At 33.5% G+C, this 23,624-nt stretch overlaps 1 protein-coding gene across 1 annotated transcript; it reads left to right on the top strand.

Moving 5' to 3' along the window:
- Positions 1-1,445: 1,445 nt before the first annotated feature.
- On the top strand, positions 1,446-8,375 carry LOC149196490 (UDP-glycosyltransferase 86A2-like). The gene is made up of 3 exons (XM_089408299.1): positions 1,446-1,752; positions 2,215-2,536; positions 8,141-8,375. Exons 1-3 carry the CDS (start codon positions 1,446-1,448, stop codon positions 8,373-8,375), a joined length of 864 nt encoding a protein of 287 aa, XP_089264425.1.
- The last annotated feature ends 15,249 nt before the right edge of the window (positions 8,376-23,624 follow it).

Below are 23,624 nucleotides of genomic sequence, written 5' to 3'. Positions count from 1 at the left end.
ACGTTAACGACCACCATCATCATCAAATTGTTTATTCATGTATTTGTAAAACTATTCAAATTTATAATGATTCCATATATACTCTCTATATAATGTTGGTGATTTCTAAGGTAAAATAATTTTATATTATGAAATTTGGCCGAATCATTTAAATAAAAAATGGAAATTGACTAATCTTTTGTTTGGAATAAACTTGGAAAATTAGCCCACCTACAAATATTAGCCCATAAAAATTTCCATGCCCCTCTTTGTCGTAATGTTAGGAAAAAACTTAAAACATTCCAGAATGCATTCTTTGTTACACAAATCATGGTGCTTTACCTAAGATTTCAAATTAGTCCAAACGAATTTTCTATGTTAAAAGTGAAGAAATGGATGGCAATTATTCTCCCCAATATTGTCGCATAAAACACACATAAACAAACCCTTGAACTCTTGCATCTTCAGACAAGTTAAAACCCAATTCGTTAGAATGAGTAAAATTAGAATGATTTTTTTAAATAAAACCACTATTTTTCATTTCTTGTTATATTACTAGGTATATCCGAAATTAATTACATACTAACACCTAAAATATTATAGGCCTAAACAGTGGTGTTAAAATATTGTATGGCTAAACAAAATCATTCTTTATTGACTATGCTAATATTGTATTTTCTTTTATTTCACAAAAAAATATAACTATTTCTATATAAATAAATATCTAAATTAATTATTTAATTAAAAACACATTTATCAATCTTCCTATTATATAGAAATTAAAGATCACATCCAAGCCAATACAAACCTTACTTTAATCCACTTTCTATCTAAAAGACTTGCAACCAAAAATTCCACCTACAAATCTAATTGTTGGAAGAATTCTTCAGATATAATGTTTATATATTTTGATATTAAATTTAGTAATTTAAATACCATCTAAGTTAAAGAGAACTTCATCAATATATCTATATATATATATATAACTAACATCATTTTTTTGGCGCCTTTAAACGTCATTGCATTGCGCATCAAGCGTATTTTAGCGTTTTCAACATATAGAATGTTAATTTTGTGATTAAGTTAACACGCCACATGTGCCCCGCCAGCATTACCTGTAATACTAACAGCAAGGAATAATACCTATCAAACACGTCAACTCAACGAATATCGAGTCATCGACGCAATGTACCGTTAAAAACCCATAAGCCGTGATATGCGGGAATTCATTCTTTTAAAAGGAAATAATTCCTTGTGTTGCGACATAGAGTGGTCTATAAAAGTGGCAGTGCAACAAAGATCAGAGGATCAGAGGTTTTCTCTGCCAAATGACGCTCTGGATTCGCTAAACTAACTCCACCCAATCCTTATATTCCAGTACCTCTGCATCACTTAGGCAGTAGCCGTGAAACGATCAGATGACTCGCAGTCCAGTACCGCTGCATCCGATTGTGTTTCCATAGCCAATGCAGCGTCACATAACTCCCATGATGCAGTTCACCAGGAAGCTTGCTTCCAAAGGTGTTATAGTCACCTTCGTTACCATGCACCACAGACACCAACAGATCACTAAATCTCACGCTCACAGTGCTGAACAAGATGATCCTATTGAGCGGGAAGCCCGTAATCTTGGTCTTGACATTCGCTCTGCTCAAATATCTGATGGATTACCTCCGGATTTCGATCGGTCGGCCAGATTGAGTGATTTCGTGCGCTCTTTGGATAACATGGCAGGAGAGTTCACTTCCCTGGTCATTGAAAGTCACAAAGAAAGTAGGTATTCCCTGGATTTCGTTTTAGACATAGGCTACATTTCTTTATTCAATCTACTATCACTTACATCTGCTGGAGGATCGCTGTCACTCTCTTTACGAAGGACGTTTCTACTTGTTTTAAATAGTTTTTCCGCTTGAAATCCTGCTTATAAAAACTTGAAGATATATCTGACGCGGTCCCCATCAGTAGTCCAGTAGTTTACTGACATCTCAATCTTGTTTATTTTTATTCAATCTACTATCACTTACATCTGCTGGACGATCACTTTCACTCTCATTATGAAGGACCCGGTAAGGTTTCTACTTGTTTTAAATAGTTTTTCCACTTGAAATACTGCTTATAAAAACTTGAAGATATATCTCACGAGATCCCCATCAGTAGGCCACTAGTTTACTGACACCTCAATCTTGTTTATTTTTACTTCGACTTTTGATACCCAAGAGTGTGACTTGTCTGCAGCTGATGAAGGCAGCATTTCAATTGATCTTATTCCCTGCGTCCCAACCTTAGAAACAAGAGATCTTCCGTCATTCATCCGTGAGACAGAGGCGGACTCGAAGCAGTTTTTTGACGTGATGCGTATGGCCGTTCAAATAAGTCGTGACGCAGATTGGGTTCTCGGTAATCCTTTTGACGGCCTCGAAAGTATGGCTGTGAATTTAAACCCTCTTGTTTTTCATGTTGGTCCTCTGCTTCCGTCGGGTTTTATGAACGGTGAACATTCCAATGACATAAATGTTGGAACTGTTCCAAATAATAATCCCAACCACTGCAATAAAGTGTGGGACAGTAGCCATACTTGTCGTACTTTTTGCAGGTTGTGTTTTTGTTTGTGTTTGAAGATATTTTTGAAGGTTGCCTCTTAGCGTGAAGATAGAAGGACCGAAGCCATAGGCGAACCATTCAGAAACTAGAAAAAGCATTTAAAGAACTTATGTACTTAGATAAACAAATATGGGCAAGCATTAATTTTGCTCTGTCATTAATTAAATGTAAAAATTGTGTGTTGAGTTATATATGAATGTAAAAGTAATTTTGTAATAGGTTAGACAGGGTAGAAGAGTAAGATTGGGTAGAGAGGTTAGAGAGTAAGAAGAAGAAAAAGAGTGCAAGTCTCTGTGGAGAAAATCGTGGAGCAATTTTTGGTGGGCCTGTAAAACAGGAGTTACCGTGTCTTACTGTGTAGTGTTGCATGTAAGTTTAAATCTCTGTAAATAGTTGTGCGATTGTGCGATATTTACCACCACGTAGAAAGTTTTTAAACATCAAGCATAATCTTGACTAATCCTCAAATAGCTCAATTTAATGGCAAAAATTATGATTATTGGGCTATTACAATGAAGGCCCTGTTTTCTTCTCAAGACACTTGGGATTTGGTGGAGAATGGTTTTCATGAACCAGCAACAGCATACAATGCCTTATCTCAACAAGAAAGAGATGTGATAGGGAACAACATGGAGAATGATTCAAAAGCGTTGTTTTATATCTTTCAAGTAGTTCAGGAAAGTATTTTCACAAGCGTTGCAGCAACAACGAAGTCCAAGCAAGCATCGGACATCCTCCAGATAGCATACCAAGGCATGGCAAAAGTCAAGACAGTGAAGCTGCAAATGTTGAGGAGAGATTTTGAAACATTTTGTATGAAAGAGTCTGATAATACAGACTCATTTTTTAGACTCAATTTTTACACATGTAAGTGCACTGGTTATTCAAATCACGTCTCATGGTGAGACACTTGAGGAAAGAAGAATAGTTGAGAAAGTTTTGAGAAGTCTACCAGCAAGGTTTGAGGCCATTGTTGTGGCCATAAAAGGGACAAAGGATCTCTCACAGTTCACATTGGATAAGCTTAATGCATCACTAATTTCTCATGAACATAGACTTAATAGAGTAGCAAGCTCCTCATTGGAGCATGCCTTCAAGAGTCAAGTATCATTTGGTCAAGGTCGAGGCAGAGGAAGATCATATGCTAGAAGAAGAGGAAGAAGCTCACACAGAGGTGGAAGAGGCAACAATCAAAATCCAAGTCAAGGCCAAGCCAAAATCAAGCACAAGGTTAGAGGTATGATAAATTTCAAGTTCAATGTCATTATTGTAAGAAGTATTGTCATTATGCGAATAAATGTAGAAAGAAGCAATATGATGTTAGTAACAAACCAAGTGTAAATTTAACAAGAGAAAATCAGAACCATGATAGCATGTTTTTAGCTTGTAATGTAGCACAAGAAAAACAGAGTGATATTTGGTATCTAGATTCAGGGTGTAGCGACCACATGTCAGGAAACATAGAAATGCTTTCTGATCTAGATGAAAGTGTGAAATCCGAAGTGACATTAGGGACTGATAGAAAAGTCTCTATCATTGAAAGAGGAAGAGTTAATATCCTAACAAAGAAGGGGGAGAAGAAATACATCTCTGATGTTTACTTTGTCCCCGGTCTGAAACATAAACTCATAAGCGTTGGACAGATCATGCAAAAAGGCTACAATGTCTTCTTCAAAAATGATGTGTGCACAATTTTGGATAAGCCTCCAAGGAGACGGTTTATTGCAAAGGTTCAAATGACAGACAATAGAATGTTTCCCCTGAAAATAAGATCAGATTTGCAGAAAGAAGGTGCACAAGCATAACTATCTATGAACTCACAAGGAAATGGAAGAAAAGGGGCAGCGGTCACACAAGTAAACTTTCAAGTGGAGGTAGAAGATGAAAAACTAGTTATTGCACTTGAGATTTGGACATCTCAACTTTGGAGGTTTGAATCTATTGCATAGGAAAGGCACGGTGAAGGGTTTACCACTCATAGAAAAAACAGATAGCATATGTGAAGGATGTATCTTGGGCAAGCAACATAGAGAGACATTTCCAGTAGGAAAGTCAGTGCGGGCGAAGGCACCTTTGGAGATTGTCCACTCAAATTTATGTGGACCAATGCAGACACCATAAATTGGTGGCAGTCACTATGTATTGACCTTCATAGATGACTACACAAGGAAAACATGGGTCTTTCTCCTAAAATAGAAAAGTGAAGTGTTTGAGCACTTTCGCCAATACAAGACTCTTGTTGAAAAGCAAGGCAGACATTTCATCAAAGTCCTCCGGACAGACAGAGCTGGAGAATACATCTCAAATAACTTCCTTCAATTTTGTAGAGAGCGTGGAATTCACAAGAAATTTACAACAAGATATACAATGCAACAAAATGGTGTGGCAAAAAGGAAGAATAAGACCATTATGGAGATGGCAAGGAGTATGTTAAAGGCAAATCATTTGCCAAATGACTATTGGGCTGAAGCTGTCGCTTGTGCAGCATATATCTTGAATAGATGTCCAACCAAAAGTGTCCATAACATTGTTGCTGAAGAGGCATGGAGTGGAAGAAAACAAAATTTCACTCACATGAGAGTTTTTGGATGTGTGGCTTATGCACATGTCCTGGATGAGTTGAGAAAGAAATTTGACAGCAAGGGGGAGAAATGCATATTTGTTGGATACAATGATGGATCCAACGCATACAAAGTCTACTATCCATCAACTAAGAAAGTCATAATCAGCAGAGATGTGTAATTCATAGAAGAGGAAGCATGAGATGGAAGTTTTGAAAAGACAGTCAATGTCAAAGCAAGCATACCAAATGAGGACAGAGAGGAATTAACAGTAGCGAGTAATTCCTCAACAGTGACTCCCTCTACTCGTATTCAAATGCAGCAAAGTAGGCAGCAAGCAATGCCATCAACAAATAATAGGATAGTTTTGCATAGTCAAGCAAGTGCTTCTTCAAGCACACCACGAAGTATGACACCAAGTGACATATCAAGCCCATCTTCAACAAGCACAAGAAGGCCAAAATTCAGAAATTTAAATGAAATTTATGTGCAAGATGACGTTGATAGTGAGGTAGGTCTGAATTCCTTATTTGCATTATTTTTTCATGTAGATGACCCAATTCACTTTGAAGATGCAATCAAAGAAGAAAAATGGATTGCGGCAGTGGAGGAAGAAATAAAAACAATAGAAAGGAATGACACATGGGAGTTAGTGAGCCTTCCGAAAAGAAAACATGTCATTGGAGTGAAGTGGGTCTATAAGATCAAAAGAAAGATTGAAGGAAAGATTGAAAGGCACAAGGCAAGGCTAGCTGTCAAAGGATACAAGCAGCAGCATGGAAGATATTACATGGAGACGTTTGCGCCAGTCACGCAGATGGAGATAGTGCGCACAGTTGTGGCAATTGTCGTGCAGCATAAATGAACAGTGTATCAGATGGACATAAAGTCAACATTCTTGAATGGAGTGCTGAAAGAGGAAGTGTATGTCGTGAAACCACCTGGTTATGATATTGAAGGCTAAGAAGACAAAGTGTATCGGTTGAAGAAAGTTCTTTATGGATTAAAGCAACCATCGGGCGCATGGTACAACAGAATAAATGCTTACTTGTTGGACAATGGTTTCGACAAGTGTGATGGTGAGCCTACTCTCTACATCAAAGAGAGAAAAGGTAAGATACTCATTTTCATCTTATATGTAGATGATTTGATCTTTACAGGCAGTGAAAATTTTCTCGTTGCTGATTTCAAACAAGTAACGAAGACTGAGTTTGAAATGACTGACTTGGGATTGCTAAGATATTTTTTGGGCATAGAAGTGAAGAAAACAGAAAATGACATTTTTATCTCTCAAGAAAAGTATGTGGCAGAAATTTTGGAGAGGTTTAAAATGCAAAACAGCAAGTCCGCGCCAACTCCAACTGTCATAGGGTTGAAGTTGAGCAAAAAGGATTGCAGCAGCAATGCCAATTTGACATTATACAAAAGCATGATAGGCAGCCTAATGTATTTGACTGCCACTAGGCCAGATATAATGTATACAGTAAGTTTGGTATCAAGGTTCATGGAGACAACCAAGGAGACACATTGGCAAGCAACCAGAAGGATTTTGAGGTACGTCAATGGGAAAAAACAGTATTTCAGGCTGGTTGGTTACACTGATAGTGATTGGGTAGGTAGTGTCAATGACAGAAAAAGCACGTCAAGACATGTTTTTCATTTGGGTTCCAGAGCCATCTCATGGGCCTCCAAGAAGCAGCCAATAGTGTCACTGTCAACAGCAGAAGCTGGATATGTCTCAGCAACAGCAGCAGCGTGTCTTTGGATGAGAAGGATGTTGAGGGATCTTCGTCATGACCAAGAGGGTGCGACAACTATTTTCTGCGACAACACCTCAGCAATTGCATTGTCAAGGAGTTATGTCTTCCACAAAAGGACCAAACATATTGATGCTAAATATCATTTTATTAGAGATTTGATTAACAATGATGAAATTGTGTTGCAGCACTGCAAGTCACAGGAGCAGCTTGCTGATATTTTCAGAAAACCATTGGCAGGAGAAAATTTTGTTTATCTTAGAAACTGTTTAGGAATTGTCAATGGTGGTAGTTTTGATTAAGGAGGAGTGTTGGAAATAATAATCCCAACCAACGCAATAAACAATAGGACAACAACCATACCTATCAGACGTACTTTTTGCAAGTTGCGACTCTGCTTGAAGACATTTTTACAGGTTGTGTCTCAGTATGAAGATAGAAAGACCGACGCCAGACGCGAACCACTCAGAAACTCACAAAAGGCATTTAAACAACTTATGTACTTAGATAAACAAATATGAGAAAACATTAATTCAACAACCTTGTCGACACTCCAAAAAAACTTGCGCGACTCTGATCACACTCAACAACAACATCAAAACTAATTTCGCTCTATCATGAATTAAATGTAAAAATTGTGTGTTGAATTATATATAAATGTAAAAGTCACTTTGTAATAGGTTAGATAGGGTAGAAGAGTAAGATTAGGTAGAGAGGTTAGAGAGGAAGAAAAGGAAAAAGAGTGCAAGTCTCTGTGGAGAAAATTGTGAAGCAATTTTGGTGGGTGTGTAAAACAGGACTTAAAGTGTTTTACTATGTAGTGTTGCCCGTAAGTTTAAATCTCTGTAAAATTTTATTTTACTTTGTAAATGTATTTTTCATGTCCAAAAAATGAATATTAAGTTTTATTGTGTTGCTCCAAAACCTATTTCCATATTTTTTTCCGTGAGTAAATATTATTCATAAGTCTCTACGATAACTACGCGGTTGTGCGATATTTAACCCTGGAAAGTAGTCTCACGCTCGGGAAGGTAGCTCTGCTAAATCTGCCTATCGGTGCAGGAACCTAGTTTCGCTAAAGAAGCATCGCCAAAGTCAGAACTCTCTACCTCTCCCCTCGGGGAAAACGAAAATTAAATTTTCCGAATATTCTTAACGGGAACGAGAATTTGGACACAATATGACTACTCCGAGTGGCTGAATACAAAAACCTAATGGTTCAGTTGTATACGTTTCCTTCAGGAATATCGTTCATGCGACCATAGCTCAGCTGGAGGAAATAACGATGGGTCTCGAGGACAGCGGACGTTTCTTCCTCTGGGTTCTTCGTCGGGACATAGTGTCTTCAACAATCTCAAACTGCTTACCAGACGGTTTTCTAGACGACATCAAAGAGCAGGGGCTCGTTGTTCCATTGTGCAATCAGGTTCAAGTATTATCACATCCCTCCTCTGCCGGAATCATTAGGCACTGCTGATGGAATTCAATGCTCAAAAGCATAGCTGTTGGAGTTCCCATTATAGGCTTTCCATTTCGGTCGGTGGAAAAAATTCGACTTTCTAAAATTCAATATTGACACCAGTGATCAAATTTCAAGGGCAAGTCTTAATTTCATTTAGAAGGTCACACATCTAGGTCACACTTCTATAATGAAAAGCATAAAAAAAAAAGCAATTCAATTGACAATAGTAAATTATTTTCAAATTTCTTTTTATTTTTTCACAAACAAAAAGATACCACTACGTCAAAGGCTGCATTAGTAAATGAATTACTCTTACACATGTGATTGAGAAATGTAACCACATAAGATCATATTGCGCAGGCCTTGAACTCAGCCACAATTGAACCAACTATAGGGACAAAATCATAGTTGGGAAACTGCATATGAGTACAAAAAATAAACATATAGGCATAATTATATCTTAATGAAATTGAAATAAAAATAAAAATACGAAGAAACAAAAATACTTATATTAAAAGTATATGGAAGGTCTCATTTATAAAATTAAAAATAAATTCTAGCTTATAGAGGAAGTATTAGTGTAATTCTAGCTTATAAACTTCAAATTTGACCAACTCACTATTCTATTGTCTATTAAAACTCTTTTGGAAAGCTGAGACTTCCAATATTTGCACATCTCAAATTATTGGAACTATAGTCCCTATACTTGGCTGCAAAATTGATACTCCTCATTAGTCTCCCTTCTACATGCAGCAAAAGGAGACTTGTCTATGTCGCAAGAAGAGGATCATTATATGCTAGGAAGAGGAGGCCTTAACCAGCCCTAGACACAGTCAAAGAGGAGTCTATATAACCTGCCCTAGCCGTAGTCCTCAAGGTTGATGTAATCCGCAATCAAGGGTGACACATATACGCTATCAAAGGAGCCCTAACGAAGCCTACTAATCTATTGTTTGATGATGCCCTAATCCGCAGTTATGATGAAGCCCTATTCGCAACGAAGGAGAGTTGATCAGTAGTGAACCCATACACTATAATAAGGACCCTAAATATGCAGTTTAGAAGGGATTCCATTTGTTGTCATCTAGCCGCAGCAAAGTAGCCATCATACAAAATGAAACTGGAATAAGTTAAGGGACGGTTTGAGCCTCCCTCTTGCAACTGTGTGAGGATGGTTCCTTCTTGTAAGGACGCTGAGTTAAAAGAAGCAGTGGATCAACCTGTTGGGATATCATTGGAAGATCAAGAGTAATGTTTATGCTGCTATAGGAAAACTATGTGTTAGGCTATAGGCCATAACACCACACTCAAATATTTCTTATGGGTATTTGAGGGTTCAGATCATTAGCTTAATCTAACAAGGTGTTGTGTATAATGCTGTTGAGATCTAAGGCTAATTTTGATGACTATATGATGTTGCCTAGAGAAAATGGACTAATTGCTAGATGCGGGGTAATAAAAACCACTGGTATTTCACATCTCATGTTTGTGGATGACTTGTTGTTTTCTAGAAAAATAAGTTAAGCAAACTACAAGCATTCTGTAACATACTTTCCAGATTTGGGGTGGCATCTAGAATTATTATGAACAAAGATAAATCTGTTCTCTGATTACTAGTATCTTGCCTCCAAGTCACTAGCACATTTACTAACACTGATACAAGTAACTCATTCAGAAATTGGGAATATGAAAACATACCAGGAATTGGGAATCCGCAAACAAATAAAATCCAGTACGTTAGGAAGCCTGTGGAATGCGCTCCTCTCCAAGCATAAATTGTGCTTAAACCTTGCTTGATAGGTGTTTGCTGAATCATGAATCTATGCTCCTCTCCAGCTTAAATCATTGTCAAACCTTGCTTTGGGCAGCCTTCAGGCACAACCCAATAAAATTACAGACCCAATACATGACCCATATTGACATCTAGTGGCTCTCAATTGAAACTACCAAATGAAATGGTATCAAAGGGTAATTGTGAAATAATAATTAATAAGAACTTGGATCATATGCACAATTAGAAAAAACAACTCAAAAAGAAACTGTTGTTTTTTAAATGAGAGCAACTTAGAAACTGCCAAATGTAATGGTATGAAAAGGTAATTTTGACATAATAAGTAATAAGAACTTGCATCATATGCACAATTAGAAAAAACAACCCAAAAAGAAATTGTTCTTTTTGAAATGGGAGTTTCTCAAATGGAATTTAAGTTTTAACATGAAAAGAAATTCACAAATTCAACATTCTTAAAATTTTAATTTCAAAAAAAATGAAATTTAAAAAAATGTTGAAAATTTAACAGCCCTTGTTAAAAAATTTTAAGATATTATTCCAATTTTTTTCTAAATGACAAAAATCATATTTTAAATTTCTTTTGACGTGTAAAAATTTCTCCTTACTTCTCTGATGTGCCAGAGGCCCTTTGAAGGGCTCTGACGTGTTCAATTTTGAACGTTGATCGACACTCTATAGGTTAGAAATACTTAAATATATTAATTTTTATTAGTTTTTTCTATAAATTGAAATAAATAGTTATATTCTAAATTTTAATGAAAATATAAAAGTTGTATAAGGTGACTTTTTTCCAAAATAGAAGTTATTTTTTTATGTTTTATATAAGCATTATTGATTTGTAATCAATTTGGTAAGACATATCTTTCCTTTTAATTGCAATTTGTCATTTTATAAAATTTTTTAATATAGATATTATTTTTTTCTATAGAAATTATATATATATTCCAATAAAAATTATCGATTTGCTAAGATAGAAATTACCTTTTTTCTATAAAAATCGTCTTTTTTATTTTTTTATTTTTTCAAATAAGCAATACAAACTTGCTTAATTCATTATGTGATTACATAAACTTGAATACAGAAAATACCAACTTGCTAATTTTTATAAGAAAATTTACAAAAGGTAATTGATTTTAACATTGACGTTGCCCTTTCTCTACATTATTTCAATTTTCCACCAAGGTTGCTTAGTTCCAAACTTGTTTTGCCCTTCCCTGTATTATTTTCACCAGGGTTGGTCAGATCCAAACTTGTATTCTTCCAATGCATCAACAAAGCAAGGCTGGAATTAAAAATTTCTTCCAATGCATCAACAAACAAAAGCTAGAATTAAAAATTTACCTTGCCAGGACGATTCCTATTCAACAATTAAGTTCAATGACCTATTTCCACTAATTCAACAATTGAAAAATAAGTTTTTAAATTATTGAAGTAACTATAAATTTTATTTTTTTAATAAAAGTAAGTAAAAAAAATAAACCAATATCTTTAAGTTTACATAAATACAACACTATCTAGTTTACATAAATACAACACCATTTTTTGAACTTATAAAATATATTTACACAATGTTTGAAAATCGCTTAATTTGAAAAATTCTTATGTATTTAGTCAACCATGTAGATTTGTATATATCAAACTTCCAGATCTATTTACTGTATACCTTGAGTATGGCCATTGTTTACTGTATACCTTGAGTATGGCCATTGTTAAGTGTAGCGAAGCACATGCCATTGTTCAGTGTAACGTAGCACATTATGTATTCATGTTTTTTTTTTTTAACCACATGGTGAATCAGTAACTGCCAAGCCTAATCTAGGGGAGACCTAGGATCAAACCTCATAGCTGCCACTAGAACATCAAGAGCATAACCAACCACCTGCAAGTCGGGTATACTAAGTTCCTATGATTTTAGCAAGAGCAGACTCACGGGAAAGGGGAATCCGCCCCTATAGCCCCCACCACAGTAGGTCATTGTACTTAATGAGGTTTGAACTTTGGTTTCCGCAGGTAATTTACCGTCAAATTACGATGCTAAACATGTTCAAGTTAAAGGACGAAGCAGGAGACAACAAACTAGAATAGAGGACTTTGAAAAAAATTAGCACCGCACATGATTGGATTGATTGAATTGGATTTCTCTGAATTAATCACCGTACCGAACCAAACTAGCGAATTAACGTATTTTTCTCCCCTATACGGACGAACTTGGTAACTATGTACGGCCGTGCAAAGAGGGGAATCTTCAGATACAAATATTGAGAGCTTTGTTGAAGGTTTGAAGGGGAAACTTATCGGTAAATAACTGAAACATAGTGAACCGTCTCAATCAGTGTTATCAAGAGTAGATAAGGGTCTTAGGTAAACATCGTGAAAGTGGATAATTGTAGCAGAGGAACATGATGAGACTCCATATAGCTCAGTATATACTTTATCATTCCATACTTTATCACGCCGTGTCAATGGAGATACTCGAATATCAATGTTTCTCCCACGATACCTGTCGAGTTGAATTTATATTTTATATGAAATTATTTCTTTCTTCTCTAGAAAATCGTATGCTTTTAATGTCATCACATTCTCAAATTTTCTCCCCAAATGAGATACTTATAATGGAAGCAAAAAACTATTTTGGATGAGTAGAGATTTTTTTAACATTGGCTTAAGTTTTACTTTTTATTTTTTGGAAAGAAGGGAAGAAATAATTTGGCAGATTTATATTCACCCCATGGATTAGATATCCTCAGATATTTAGACTTTATATGTTTTTGCATATTTAAAATGGTTATACAATCAATGTAAAATAATTGTTTGATTGTTAATTAAAGTCTTATTAATATGTAACTTTACAATTACAAGAGAGTGAGAGTATGGTTGTGTTTTATGATATTTTCTTTTGACATGTTAATATTAATGATCCATTGAATAAGTTATACATGGAGGTCTTGCTAATTAATCTTAACATCATCAACATCGAATGATGAAAAATTCAATGATGACATCTTTATTTGTACAAATAAATCAAATTTCAACAAAATATGAGACTTTATTTTTAGCAAGATTTTTCTGGTTGAGTGAGTAGAACTTGTTTGAACCATTTCGTATGAGTCATATCATATTTATCTTCCTCTACTATAATTTATTATAAAAAGTTTTTGATATTTGTAATAAAACTCTTTCTAATACTCTACTTGGATCAAATGGTAAAGCCCACTCCAAATTTTTTAAAAGTATCACAAAAGAGAAAATATTTTTATTGAGATATCACTTTATATATATAGGGACAGAGTGTTTTAATAGAGAATGTGATGTCAACAATTAAAATATAAGTGAAAAGGTCTTTATAGTTAGAAGTATAGTTTAAAAATCTATTTTCTTAGAAGAAAGTAATGAATATCCACATCATAGCTTATCAAAAGGAGGGTATGATAGATATGAAACAATGAAAATGATTAATTAAAAATATTATAAAATTTAATTTGTTATTTGTTATTTACAACAAAAATATTTTTTAAAAAATATATTCCAGCAATTTGTTGATAGTCAAAACTTTCCTTCATCAAGATGAGGGGAAACTATTGTTTAAAATATATTATTTTTTTAAAATTAAATTTTATAATATTTTACATAAATCATGTGAATATTTATTCCTTTATTCTAAGAAAATAGATCTTAAAACTATACATCTAAAGATAAACGCCCTTTCACTTATATTTTAATTTTTTGAGATCTCATTCTCTAATAAAATGATATATATATATATATATATATTCTCCGGAAATAACTTTAAATAATATGGATTGGGTTTTACAATTTGATCTAAGTAGAGCGTTAAAAATAAATTTATTACCAAATCCAAGTAGAGTATTAGAAGGAGCCTTATTACAAATATCAAAAATATTTTATAATAAATTATAGTAGAGGAACATAAATAAGACATGACTCATAGGAAATGGTTCAAGCAAGCTCTACTTACTCTACCATAAAAAGCTTGCTACAAATAAAGTCTCATGTTTTGTTGAAATTTGATTCACTTCTACAAATAAAGATGTCATCATGGAATTTTTTATGATTCAATGATGAAAATGTTAAGATGTATGAGTGAATCCTCCGTGTAGAGGATATCCAATGTGTCATTATTACTAATATGAGAAAAGAAAATATCATCAAAAACACACACACACTCTTCCAATTGCAAGGTCATATATTACTAAGACTTAGATTAACAATATAACAATTATTTAGCATTGATTGTATAACCATTTTAAAATATGAAAAGACATGTAAAGTCCAAACATTTAGGGATATCATAGGATATAGTAACCCATGGAGTGCATATAAGTGTGCAAAATTATTTCCTCCATGGTTTAGATATCATATCCCAAGGAAAAAATCATTTTCTAAGAGATAAAGAGTAAAACCTAAGCCATTATAAAGAATCGCCTCCTACCCATCAAAAATAGGTTTTCTTTCTTGAAATTATAAGTATCTCACTAGAGGGTTATTTGTCCTTAGAGAGAAGATTTCAGAATGTGAAATAGAACACCCTCAAAACTATTAAAGTTGGGATATGATATTGTCTTTAAGAAATTTTTATTATGCCCTAACAAGATGCCCCATGGCATAGGCGTAGGTAATTATTTAAGCTCCTATAGAGATTGATTCTATCGAATAATTTAAAAATTGCAGAATGTATTGTGGAACTTATTTAAGTCCCTCTAGGGGTTGATTTTAAATTATCTTAGAATGTATTGTTTGTTCCAAGATCATCTAGGTTTACCTAAGATTCCAAACTGATGCAAATGAACATGGTATATTGGTATTGAAGAAATAGATGACAATTGTTGTGCATGACATTCCCGCATAAAGTACACATAACCAAACATTTGAACTCCACCTCTGCATCCTATGGCCAGTGAGCACCTAATTCTTCAAAATGAGTTAATAGAGAAAGATGATCTTTAAATAAGCTATTATTTTCCAATATTTTTTTCTATTAGTAGCTACAGCCGAAGTTGGTTGCATACTAACACCTAAAGTGTTGTATCCCAAGCAAACTCATTCTTTTTGTTCCTTAGTCTAATACTTCATAAATAAATAAAGTTAAAAAGATGCACCTCCAAAGGTTACATCTTTCTAAGGAATTGATAGATGATGTTTAAGATGAACTCCCCTCTCTCTCTCTATATATATATATTCATTTTTTAAATTTCATTTTGAAATATGCGTAAAAGGTTTCAGCACCTTGAATATATAAAATAATATAGCTTAAGCAAGCAATTACAACAAATATTTCCTCCATTCAAAATTAATCCTTAATAAAATGATCAAAATATAAAATAACGATACTTGAAATGTTATTACAATATGAATTTAATTTTTCAATATTAGTACTATTATTTATAGCCATATATAATATGTAAACTGTTGACATAATTTAGATAACATGAGCATTAAGATATTTTATTTATAAATTAAGTTATACACATTAAAACTTCTTTTTTATTAGTATATTTTTAAATGCGTTTTAATATTACTTAATTTTATGTATTGAATATTCTATTTGTGATGCACATTAAAATTTTTAATTACTATTAAAAATTTTGAAATGTTACAAATTAATTTTATGTCATAAATTAAATTAATTACACATCTTCATAATTTTAATAAATCATTTTCATAATTTCCTCTCTATCCTACTTTCTTTCTAATAAATTATAATAAAAATATTTATTAATTTATTTTAGGAAAATAAATTCTAAAGCTATACTTTTAAATATAAACAACTTTTCACTTATATTTCAATTTTGAGACTCTCCTCTTTTATATATATATAAAATATTTGTGGCTTCCCCTTTTTTTTGGGTCAATATATCATTTTCGCCGCTTCCAACGCCATTGCACATGTCTATTTTTTTTCGCCGCTTCCAACGCTATTGCACTTGTCTATGTTAGCGTTTTCATTTTTCCAACGTATAAAAATATTAATTTTGACATCAGTTGACACGCCACATATGCCGCACAAACATTAGTCATAGTATTACATAATAAGAGATATGAAACACATACCTCTCTGCCACAATGTACTGTAAAATGCACAAGGTCGTGATATCTTGTCTACGCAGGGGATATTCTCTTCAAAAAAATAGAGTGGTTGTCTACCCTAGGGGCATAAGGAGAAGGCGGCATTCTCTTTATGAAAATATACCCAAAGGAACAAATTTTGTAAAATAAGATATTATATAAGTGTTTGAATTCTATTTTTTACGGTGAAAATTTAATACCATCAAAATTTTTAAAACCACCTACATATTTTTTTTAGTCACAAGGTGAATCGTAATTGCCAGACGTAATTTAAGGAATATTATTTGTAAACCAATTTATCACATATTTTTTTAGATACAGAGTGAATCAGTAATTGACAAATTTAATCTAAGAAAGATCCCACAAATAAAGAAAACTTACTCTTTAAACCGCACATCATAGCATAGCAGAATAATGTATTCAATGTAATTTGACCCCTAACCTTAAAAGTTTCACCCAATAAACTCAGCCCCCAACCACACATAGCTGTGTAAATTTACCACATCTTTAAACTAAGCGAAAGAGAGAAAAAACGATGAACGATGAAAAGCAAGACACCGCTAAAAACACGGAGTTTATTTCTGCGGAATGATGCTGTGCATGACCTTGTCTATGCTTTAGTTTAAGACTTTTTAGCGTTGTCTTAAATAAATAGACTTACTTTTCGAAATATCTGATGATTTTTATTTAAGTTTATAGTTTTACAATGTGTACTCCACTATTTTTCCAGAATTTATGAATTTATTGATGAGTATAAATTTATATTAAATTTTAAATATTTTGATTCAGTAAGCGTTAAAAAAATAATTATAAATTTACCTTAATTATATATATAATAATGTTAATTATTATTTTTTTGTAAAATTAATAGTTATGAATTTTGATTTATTTTAATTATGGATTTAATAACAGTTCTTAGATTAATTTGGTGCAAATTATTTGTATAATATAAAATTTAAAAAAAATTGTATTTCTAAAAATTGTATTTTTCTAGGGACTTGATAAATGTTGGATGAAACTGTTTGTTTATATATATATATATATATATATATATATATATATATTCATTTTTTAAATTGCATTTGGGAATGCATAAATAAATCCAGCCCCTTGAATATATGGAATAAAACAACTTAAATATAAAATTACAACAAATATTGCCTCCATTCAAAATTAATCCTTAATAAAATGGTCAAAATATAGACTAATGATACTTGAAATGTTACGAATTTACGTTTTCAATGTTATTACTATTATTTTAAATCCATATATAATATCTAAATTGTTGACATAATTTAGTTACCTAAGCATTGGCACATTTTATTGATGGATTAGCATTAATTTTTTTTATTAATTTATTTTTAAATGCATTTTAGTATTGCTTAATTTTATGTATTGAAATATTTTATTTATGATGCACATTGAATTTTTTAATTACGATTAATATTTTTAAAATGTCACATATAAATTTTATATTATGAATTGAATTAATTACACTATAAAATAATGATACCTAAAGTGTTATGAACCTAAGTTTTCAATATTATTACTATTACTTTAACACCATATATAATATGTAAATCGTTGACATAATTTAGTTGACATGAACATTGAGATATTTTAGATTAGCTTGTTCCCATTATTTTTTTTTATTAATATATTTTTAAATTCATTTCAATATTAATCAATTTTATGTATTGCAATATTTCATTTATGATGCACATTGAATTTTTTAATTACTATTAATATTTTTGAAATGTCACATATTACTTGTATATTATGAATTGAATTAATTACACTATAAAATAATGGTACTTGAAATGTTATGAACTTAAGTTTTCAATATTATTACTATTACTTTAACACCATATATAATATGTAAATTGTTGACATAATTTAGTTGACATGAACATTGAGATATTTTATTTATGGATTAGGTTGTCGGTATTAAAACTTTTTTTTATTGATATATATTTTAAATGCATTTCAGTATTACATAATTTTGTATTGAAATATTTTCCTTATGATGCACATTGAAATTTTTAATTAGTACTAATATTTTTAAAATGTCACATATTAATTTTATATTATGAATTGAGTTAATTAATGTTATAACAATACGAATTTAAATTTTCAATATTATTACTATTACTTAAAGCCATATATAATATGTAAATTGTTGACATAATTTTGTTGACATGAACGTTGAGATATTTGAGTATGGATTAGGTTGTGCGCATTAATTTTTTTTTTATTTATTAATATATTTTTAAATGCATTTTAGTATTACTTAATTTTGTGTATCGAAATATTGTATTTATGATGAATGTTGAATTTTTTAATTACTATTAATATTTTTAAAATGTCACATATTAATTTTATATTATGAATTGAATTAATTACACATCTCCCTCTTATTACTATATTTTAATTTAAAAAGAAAAATGAGTAATATTTAGATTAAATATGCATCCAATCGAAACAAATACATTGCTCTATTTTAGTATAGTTGCATATACCTATCAACCATAAATCCATCCCATCTTTGATAGTAACCCATTGACATCTTATTAGTAAACCCATCACATAGAGATACTTCCTATAGAAAGCTTACAAAAACCAAAAAGACCCAAAGACACATTGCATGCAGATCAATCCTATTCAGTTACTGCTTCTTGAGGTCTATGTCCTACTTTGTTGCATGCTCCAAAAGCTGTTTCTCACCTATGGATGAGTCTCTCTTCAGCTTGAGGTCTAAAATAATTACCCTCAATGTGTCTACATCATCTTTCAATCTTGCGAATTGATGCTCAAGGGCCAAAATCTGATTAACATGTTTGACCTGTGTGTGGTAATTCTCACAGAATTTCACTTGTAAATTATAGTCAAGCCTCTATAGGGCTTCATGAGTAGATAAGCATTGGGAGCATGTGTTAGAAACTAAGGAATATTAAGAATTAGATTCAATGTTCATGTTGTTATGATGGTAGAATCATCGACTACAACGGTATTTATGCGAGAATAAGCTCAACCACCTCAATCTAAATGTATATGAAAAACAATTACATCCAACATTACTTCACACCATTTAATAATTCTTCGAAGCTGTTAAATGACAGCTCCATTTGACCCACCAATGTATGTCGAAGTCCTTCCTACGCAAATTTTCCACACTCATGATTTGTACAGGTTTTGTGATCAGGAATTTATCTAGGACAAAGAATTAAAGGTATTACAGACTCATGTGCGTGGATGTGCCCCTGTTACTTTATGCAATGGACCAATAAGATTGCTAGAATACATAGACACTGAGGCCATTAGAAAAAACATAATAGTCAAACATGTAAACACAACAAGTTTAATAAGGAGTTCACCAAATGCTCCTGGGCTATGTCTCTTGGTCCATCCTTCAATGGTGGCCTTTCTATTATGTTTTCAAGCAAATTTTTTACAACAGTGAGCTCAATTCGAGTCTCACTAAACAGATAAAAATCAGTAGGACTGGAGTTCATAGACTCTCCTTACTAAAACACGACCTCTATTGGTCACAGTAGCATGACAGGCCTATGCCGAGGATTTCGCTTCAACCTCTCAAGCCTACTCTAGTGTACATAGACTCTCTGACTCTCTCTGGCTTGATGCTAACTTCAAGTCAGCTCAGCTTCTACTCTCTATTCTTCACTCTTAGCTTTCTACTGCTAACTAACTCCTCTTGTTCTTTGCTTTTGTTATTTCACTACTTTAAAGCTAGTTTGTTCTTAGACTGTTTGTTTTCGCTTCCCGGCCTTCCGGTTTCCCTGCCTCTATCTCTTTGAATTCCTCTTCTCTACATCATCATATCTGAGTAACGCCTTGCAGGGAGGTGGCCACCCGTTTCCTAACAAACTAAGTGTCAGAATACTTGAATCATATTTTAATCATCGTTAATTATGTTTGCTTCAAGGTCACCAGCAAATCATGACTTTTTTTCCAACTCATTGTCCACGTCGGACTTCAAATTCCCTTAATCTTGCTTCATAACTTCGCCAAATTTGGCCATTTATTGGGATGCACCTTTGCCATTGATCTGGGCCCCCCATATCCTATGGTTGTGTTCATATCGGGTGGGTAAGTTGCATGATGTTTACCCGTCCGATGTGGGCCATTTTCTCTCTCATCCGTCAGATGCATGTCACTCAGTGTGTGGCATCGGGCGAGACTCAATCAAAACAACTTACTGCATTGATGCCTTCCGATATCCTACCGGTTTGGGGAATCCTGCACTACGGAACTGAATGTATTACTTTTTTGCATTTCATAGTCTTTTTTGGTTCGGGCACTTCAGGGCTTTCCTTTACTAAGGGGGATACCCTACGATATGTAATTAGTGCTTAACACTAATTGCGTATTAGAAGCTACCCCCATTTCTCAAATTTTCCGCTAGTTTTGCCAATTTTTTTCCAGTGCACATTACCATGGGCCAACAGTTTGCACACTCGACCGAGGGTCCTCATTGATCCACTCTAGCCACAACTGCAACTGTCACGAGGATTCCTTCTGATAGCTTGATTTTTCTAAGAATTTAATTTTTTGGCATAATTTGAAACAGTCATGAAAACTTAGAGAGTGTTTGGGATCCAATTTGGATCACGGCCTTCCCACTGAAAAATCTTTTGGACCACCAAAAGTTGGTTTTCTTTTAAGCATCAATCAAGTGAGGGTATAAATTGCTTACTTGCTTAATTTCTATACATTTCACACTGCTTGGCTTTGAACCTTTGAGTCCAATCTTGAGGTACTCAACATCCCCTCTGCGTGTGGTCCTCACCTTCATGTCCAGAACTATATCTTCCTCCAACTCATTAAGATATTCAGGTAACAGATCATCAATAGAAGGCAATTGAATTTGCTCTTCCGGATCTTCAATTAATGAAGGTTCAAATAGTCTCAAGTTGTCTACATTAACAACTGAGTAGATGTGCATGTAAGCTGGTAAATCAAGGCAAAAAGCATTCTCACTAATTTTCTCAAGTATTTTGAAAGGTCCATACCTTATTGTCTTCAAATTCTTAACTTCACCTTGCATTCTTTCTTTGCTGATATACATCTAAACTTAATCACCAACTTGAAAACTATTCTCCATCCAATGCTTGTCATGCCTTGCCTTGTACTTGGCTTGGCTCTTTCCTATCTATTCCTATATTTCCTGGTGAATCTCTTGGATTTGTTCAATGAACTTGATTGCCTTGTCCACATCACTGTGTCCATCAACTGCTATGTCTTTTCCAAAGACAAAATCTAAGGGATACCTTGGTGTGAAACCAAAACAGGTCTTAAAAGGAGATCTCTACGTAGAAGAATGTTTAGTTCGATTGTAAGAATGTTGCACATAACATAAATGTTCATCCCAAAGCTTGGGATGCTTACTACAATAACCTCTAAGAAACTGAATCACTTGTCCTATTGACCACTTCTATTTGGCCATCGGTTTGTGGATGAAAAGTTGTACTCTTTTTCAGTCTGGTGTCCATCAATTCTCACAGACTCGACCAAAATTTCCCAACTAATCGAGTATCTGTTGGGTCCCTATAATACTAGTGATTACCCCATTAATATTGTAGCTATACCACTTATTAATATTGTTGTGCCCCTATTGCCCCCATGTTATTACTATGCCCCATAGAATCCCTCTACTGTTATTTTTGTGGCTTTATATTAATATTGTTAGGTTGGATGGATTATATTGTGACCTCTTAGACTCCTATATGTAGAAAGGAGGTTTTGTCATTTGAATCATCCGAGAATTGTTCATTTATGTAATGTAAAGGAGGTTTCCCCCTCGAAGAGGCGGAATTCTAAGGCATTGATCTATATTTTCTATCTTTTCTTGAGATGGTTTCATCACATTTGGTATCAAAGCTTTGGATTCTAGGGTTTCGCTGCTCCAAACAGGTCATCGTGGAATTTTCGCTATAACATTTTTTCTGCGACGTTTCAGAAGTCGCAAAAAAAACCCATTTGAGAAGACATCAAGCTGAATCTCGGGTCCGAATTTCAGAACCTTTTGGGCTATATTTCCGGAGATATGATCTAAGGAAGTTGGTCTTCTTACAGACTCCTGAATTACATTCCAAATAGGTGACCTGGGGAAAATCGTCATAACTTTCTTTTTGAGCATTGGATTTAAATTGCGTAAGAAGGTACAGAAAGAGGAGGGATTGTAGTTTCTTGTATATGATTTTTAAAAGCCAAAGGTTAAAACAATGACTCATGGCATGTCGTACAAGTTTTCTCTACTGAACTATTCTATAAGCAGGTCACTGTGGGAGATTTTTCATAACTCTTCCTTGGAGAATCCAATTTGGATCAGACTAGTGGCATTGGAAAGAGGACACAAAAGGCTACTACAGGTCACAATTTAAGAACTGGATGATCAGAAATTGCAGAGATACATCAGATTCAATATCCGGCTTCTACGAAGTGAAAAAAAGGTGTGTAGCTTTTTAAATTTTTGGGTAAGCTTGGTTTGAAGGAATTCAAAGGGCATAGTAAAGCATTAATATCAGTAACTGATGCCCCGAGGAACGAAAATGCAAACACCTAGTAAGGAACCTGAAAGCTCTAGCATGACTCATGAAGAAGAGGAAGAAATGCTACATGATATATCAAAATTACAAGAACAAGTGCAACAAATGTCACGCTCACAAAGCTAACAGAAGCTAAGATAAATGGCGTGGAATCTAAGATAAAGGGAATGGAAGCTAATATGGATGATTCGAAGATAGATTTGAAGAGAGACATGGAAGATTTGAAGACAGGCATGGCAGATTTGAAGACAGATTTGACAAATTTTCTACAAGAAATACTTACTAATGGTGAAAAGGTTGTAAAGGAAACTCATGATGCGAACAAAAGAAATGTTAATCATGATTCCATAGACTCTAATGTTGGATCGAAGAGCCACCATATTCCAAAAATCGATATGAGGAAGTTTGATGGCAAGGATCCCGCCACATGGATATTATAGATGGAGCAATTCTTCGATCTCAATAATGTGCAAAACACACAAAAGGTATGTATGGCAACTTTATATTTGGAACCAAATCAGTTTGTATGGTATCAATGGCTATGCTCTCGTAAACAATTTATCACTTGGGCAATTTTTATGGAAGAATTGATAGCACATTATGAGGATACAAAAAGTAACACTTTTTTTAGCCAATTGATAAGTCTCAAACAAAAGGGTTCAATAATGGAGCACATTGAGGAGTTCCAAAAATTGAGCATAAGGGTAAAAGATATTCCAGAGGAGCATAGGGTTGATGTGTTCATAGGGTCTTTAAAGGATAATATCCAACATGATGTTCGACTTTGGGAACCTGATACATTAGAGAAGGCATTCATGTTAG

This window comes from Pinus tabuliformis, chromosome 2_2 (genome assembly GCF_031772625.1).
Source record: "Pinus tabuliformis cultivar Carrire ecotype Pingquan chromosome 2_2, CPIR1, whole genome shotgun sequence".
Lineage (NCBI taxonomy): Eukaryota > Viridiplantae > Streptophyta > Pinopsida > Pinales > Pinaceae > Pinus > Pinus tabuliformis.
Note: the sequence above shows the minus strand (reverse complement) of the source record. Positions and strands in the feature narration are given on the sequence as shown.

What these genes read in the sequence shown, in the direction of transcription:
- LOC149196490 (XM_089408299.1), top strand. Translation starts at nt 1,446, where the DNA reads ATGCAGCGTCACATAACTCCCATGATGCAGTTCACCAGGAAGCTTGCT. An exon ending in CATTGAAAGTCACAAAGAAA is followed by an intron (nt 1,753 to 2,214) that starts GTAGGTATTCCC and finishes ACTTGTCTGCAG; the next exon opens with CTGATGAAGGCAGCATTTCA. An exon ending in CCCAACCACTGCAATAAAGT is followed by an intron (nt 2,537 to 8,140) that starts GTGGGACAGTAG and finishes CGTTTCCTTCAG; the next exon opens with GAATATCGTTCATGCGACCA.